Source organism: Frankliniella occidentalis, unplaced genomic scaffold (assembly GCF_000697945.3).
Source record: "Frankliniella occidentalis isolate FOCC.00 unplaced genomic scaffold, Focc_3.1 Scaffold908, whole genome shotgun sequence".
NCBI classification, from domain to species: Eukaryota; Metazoa; Arthropoda; class Insecta; order Thysanoptera; family Thripidae; genus Frankliniella; species Frankliniella occidentalis.
In genome coordinates, this window is record NW_026268014.1 from 7,439 (window position 1) to 12,427 (window position 4,989).

At 54.7% G+C, this 4,989-nt stretch overlaps 2 protein-coding genes across 2 annotated transcripts; both read left to right on the forward strand.

The window, feature by feature from the left end:
• Window positions 1-6: 6 nt before the first annotated feature.
• Window positions 7-2,541, forward strand: LOC113214176 (zinc finger protein 658B-like). The gene is made up of 2 exons (XM_026433465.2): window positions 7-513; window positions 774-2,541. Exon 2 carries the CDS (start codon window positions 795-797, stop codon window positions 2,406-2,408), a length of 1,614 nt encoding a protein of 537 aa, XP_026289250.2. The 5' UTR covers window positions 7-513; window positions 774-794; the 3' UTR covers window positions 2,409-2,541.
• Window positions 2,542-3,762: 1,221 nt separating this feature from the next.
• LOC127751757 (zinc finger protein ZFP2-like) lies at window positions 3,763-4,988 on the forward strand (the record flags this gene model as incomplete). The annotated part of the gene is made up of 2 exons (XM_052275774.1): window positions 3,763-3,931; window positions 4,014-4,988. A coding segment is annotated over exon 2 (945 nt), but the record flags the coding sequence as incomplete, so codon positions are not given.
• Between the last annotated feature and the right edge of the window lies 1 nt (window position 4,989).

Sequence of the window (4,989 nt, forward strand, 5' to 3'; positions counted from 1 at the left end):
CCCCTCCCCTCTCGTGAAAACTGCTACGAAACGCTTCGCCAATATGCTGCGAACGATTCGGAATACGTACTACCCTACCCACTGGATACACGCGTCGTAGTCTGCAAAGCACCCGACCGAATTGCTCGCACTACATTTTTGGCGAAGCATAACCCTCTTTTTTAAGTTGAAGTTTTGCAGCTAGCACGACCCTCGCGACCCACCTCGCTCCGTCGGCCGCCCCGGGGGATATCCCCCAGCCCCTCCGGGCAAAGGCTCCCGGCCCGGGCCATCCCCGGCACAGCGCAGCACCCCGGGTGACTCTGCTCTGAAGATCACACGCACGGAGGCGAGGCGGACCCGACCCGAGTCAGTTCAGTCAGTAGTCTCAGTCGGGCTGCAGCAGCTGTCGGCAGGGGTCAGTGACTGACCGTCAGTCAGTTGGCTGACCGGCGCGGCGCAAGCTGGACGCGTTCGTCAAGTGCGGCTCACCTGGCCGTAGAGTGACCGGGACCCGACACCACCCGACCACAGGTAACGTTCCCTACGACAAGGTTGCGTGTTCGTTCGTTAGTCCTGTGCACACGCTCGCCCAAAGTGACAGCGAGTTTGGTAAGAGTACTGTAGTGTTAAACTGGGGTTGAATGTAGGTTTTCACAGTGCAGGCCAGGGCAATAGTGTGGGGTGTACCAGAACTTGCTCCGCCATTTTCTGTCCGCGACGTCATTCAAGGGAATATGTGTAAACAAAAATTAAAGAATAGTCACTTTAAAATGTCTTTTTTTTTTTTACAGACACTCCTGGCGGACATCACCATGCCGATTCAATGCGATGTTTGCGGGCAGAAGGCTGCGACGAAGTACAAACTCGCCGTCCACATGAGGAAACACACTGGAGAGAGGCCTTACGGGTGTAACGAGTGCGACTACAGGAGCGCCACGAAAGGAGTTTTGAATAATCACCTCCGCACCCACACCGGGGAGAAGCCCTTCGGGTGTGCGGTGTGCGACAAGAGGTACGCGGATCGCGGGAGCCTGAGCGCACACCTTAGGGGGCACAAGGGAGAAAAGCCCTACGAGTGCTCTCTGTGCGACAAGAGATTCACGGCACTCAGCAGCATGAAAGCGCACAAACTTCGCATGCACGCCGGGCCGCCATTCGAGTGTGGTTTGTGCAACGCGGAGTTTTCAGACAGAGGCCAGCTGCGCTCACACCGCCTCACTCACGCCAGTGCCAAACCCTTCGAGTGTACGGTCTGCGACAAGAAGTTTGTGTCCACTGGCGGTCTGCGAGCGCACCTCACCAGCCACACGGGCGAGAAGCCTTACGAGTGCGCGTTGTGTGACAAGAAGTTTACGCAATCCAGCAATCTGCGAACCCACCTTCACGTGCACACGGGACAAGAGCAGTATAAACATGAATGCTCTGTATGCAACAGGAAGTGGCCGAGCAGAAGTGCTCTTGGCATACACATGCGCACCCACACTGGAGAAAAGCCCTTCGAGTGCGGTGTGTGCAAAAAGGCATTTGCTGTAAAATTCAAACTGAAAACTCATCTCCGAACGCACACTGGGGAGAAGCCGTTCGAGTGTGTCGTGTGCGACAAGAAGTTTTCGCAAAGCAGTCATTTACGCACACATCAGCGAACCCACACGGGAGACAGGCCTCACGAGTGCACCGAGTGCCACAAGAAGTTCGTGAGCAGCGAATCTCTAGCTTATCACATCCTCACCCACACCGGAGAAAAGCCCTTCGAGTGCGCCGTGTGTCACAGGCGGTTCAGGCAAGAATCGTATCTCCGCACACATGTCCGGACTCACACCGGGGAGAGCAAGTCCGAGTTATTTGAGTGCACGGAGTGCGACTTTAAGTGTTTGAAGGCAGACTCTCTGCGTTCCCATCTTCGCACTCACACGGGAGAGAAGCCCTTCGAGTGCCCGGTGTGCCGCAAGAAGTTTGCACACGGCAACACGCTGACTATGCACATCCGCTGTACGCACACGGAAGAGAGGCCTTACGAGTGCACGGATTGCGGCAAGAGGTTTGTGGCGAGGGGCTATCTAGCTCTGCACCGCCGCGTCCACACCGGAGAAAGGGCCTTCGAGTGCACCGAGTGCCGCAAGGGATTCGGGCGCCAGTCGCATCTCCGCATGCATCTCCTGGTCCACACCGGAGAGAGGAAGTTCGAGTGCTCGGAGTGCGACGTCAAGTGTGTGAATGGCAGCCATCTGCGGAGCCATCTCAGAACTCAAACGGGAGAGAAGCCCTTCGAGTGCGCCGTGTGCCACAAGAAGTTTGCAGAGAGAAGTGGAGTGAGCCGGCATCTTCGCACCCACACGGGAGAGAAGCCTTACAAGTGCACCGAGTGCGGCAAGGCATTCGCCCAGCTGGGCAACATGATGACCCACCTCCGGAGGCATTTACTATAGATACCCATACCGTGGTTGGTGGCGCGCTCTGAAATAAATGACTACACCTTTCACATTTTCTCCATTGGCTTTGTTTATTTTTGTACGTTCAAATTGTATTCTAAATGATTAAAATTAGACATGAACCAGTAGAGACGCGTTTTGCATTTAGAGAGAGGGAGGAGGGGGAGGGGGAGACAGAGGAGAAGAGAGGTGAAAGAGATCACTGAAAATCACTCTATGCAACATTATTTAATGCTCTTGGTTATACGTTCGTATGTGCGTGTGTAACATCGGTTACGCAATTATTTTTTTTCGAGGGGTGGACGTCGACCCGATGGTTAACATTAAATTTCAGCAAAGTAGAGATGCATATTGTATTGGAATGAGAAGTAGCGGAGAGAGAGAGAGAGAGAGAGAGAGAGAGAGAGAGAGAGAGAGAGAGAGAGAGAGAGAGAGAGAGAGAGAGAGAGAGAGAGAGAGACAGAGACAGAGACAGAGACAGAGACAGACAGACAGACAGACAGACAGACAGACAGAGAGAGAGAGAGAGACAGTATACCGAGACAAGGTAGCCCTAGTTTCCGGAAAGTTTTCGAAAATTTTCAGAAAAAAAGGGGAAAATTTTCATCACTTTAGCCTTTTTTTAATTTCTTTTTGAATTTTTCCGGAAATTTTAGGAAATTTCCAATCCTAAGACAGGGGATGAGGGAGGTTGGGAGACAGTGGGGAGGGGGAGGGGATGCTACACTGCGAGAAGACCCCCTCGCACTGCTTGCTTGTGGGTTTTCATCCAGGCGGCAGGCAGGAGGCAGGACTCACCAGACCAGTGCATTCCGAGGGGTTCCCCCCTAGCCAACTCGTTGTACACTTGCCCGAGCCCAACTCGCGTCAAACTCGCAAAAACTCCTGAAAACTCGCAAGAACTCATGAAAATTTGCGAAAACTCGCGCTAATTTTGCGAAAAACAGCACAAAACTCTCAAAAAATTGATCCCAAATCGTGCCTTACTCGCGGCAACTCGCCAACTCGTTGTGTGCACCTATTTTGGAAGTGTGGGACCCCTCGGTGCATTCTACTTCCATGCACCAGCCCCCAGTTCGCTTCCCTTCGCGACCCGCCCCGGCATCCCCGCGGGTGAGTCGCTGAGAGACAGAGCTTGGAGGTCTTTTGATGTCATGGCATTAATGACCATGACAATGACCTTGACCGAACGGTTGGAGGAGGATACACCCAACCGAAGGCAAGCTCGCCCGCGCCGAGTGGCAAGCCTGGCGGCCGCCGTCCGAGTCGGTTGAACCGACCGCCACGACGGGCGGACGTCGGGGTCGCACCCGAGCCGAGTGCCGAGTCCGAGTCCCGAGTCAGCAGCAGCAGTCTCAGTCTCCTGCTCAGTCACAGTCAGGCGACAGCCGTCGGCTCGGCATCGGCAGGAGTCAGCCGGTTCTCGGTGCAGTTGTTGCCAGTGTGCCGAGCGAAGCCGTCGCCGTGCTCGCCTAACACCAGGGCGCCACCGGCCTCCAAGGACGTGAACGAGTACAAGGGTACGCACGGGCGTCGGCAGCCGAACGGTGGCCGGAGCACAGTGCTCCAAATTTACAGACATTTTTCTCTTCTTTCCGGCAGGAACGGACGCCAACTAGTTTAAGGGCCACGATGGTGCACGCGTGTGAAGTGTGCGGCAAGGCGTTCCTGAGGCCTGGCGCCCTCCGCATTCACCTCCTAACACACACTGGGGAGAGGCCCTTCGAGTGTCCAGAGTGCGGCAAGACATTTACGCAGAGCGGTAGCCTTCAGGTTCACCAGCGGACGCACACGGGAGAAAGGCCTTTCGAGTGTCTAGTGTGCGGCAAGAAATTTTCGCAAAGCGGTGGCCTTCAGATTCACCAGCGGATCCACACAGGAGAGAAGGCGTTCGAGTGTCTAGCGTGCGGCAAGAGATGCACGACGAGCAGTAACCTCAAGAAACACGAGCGGACCCACACGGGAGAGAAGCCACACGAGTGCACAGTGTGCGAAAGGAAATTCGCAGATATTGCACAATTGAAGAGCCACTTGCGCTGCCATACAGGAGGAGGGGAGAAGCCCTTTGAGTGCAGTGTGTGCAATAAGAAATTTAGAACGGGTGTATGTTTGCGTTCTCATCTGCGGACCCACACAGGAGAGAAGCCCTTCGAGTGTAACGAGTGCGACAAGAAGTTTGTGACCAGCGACTCTCTGGCTAAACACCTCCGCACCCACACCGGAGAAAAGTCCCTCGAGTGCACCGAGTGCAGCAAGAGATTCAGGCACGAGTCGGGTCTCCGTACTCATCTCACGGTGCACACCGGAGAGAAGCCACACGCGTGTACCTTGTGCAAAAGGAAATTCGCGCAAAGAGGGTCTCTGAAAAACCACCTTGTAACTCATACGGGGGAAAGGCCCTTCGAATGCACGGTCTGCGACAAAACGTTTGCGCGTTCCTGTGATCTGCAGGTCCACCTTCGCGTGCACACCGGAGAACAGCACTACAAACACAAATGCTCAGAATGCGACAGGAAATTTCAGACCACTAGTAATCTTCGGAGGCACATACGCACACACACGGGAGAGAAGCCCTTCG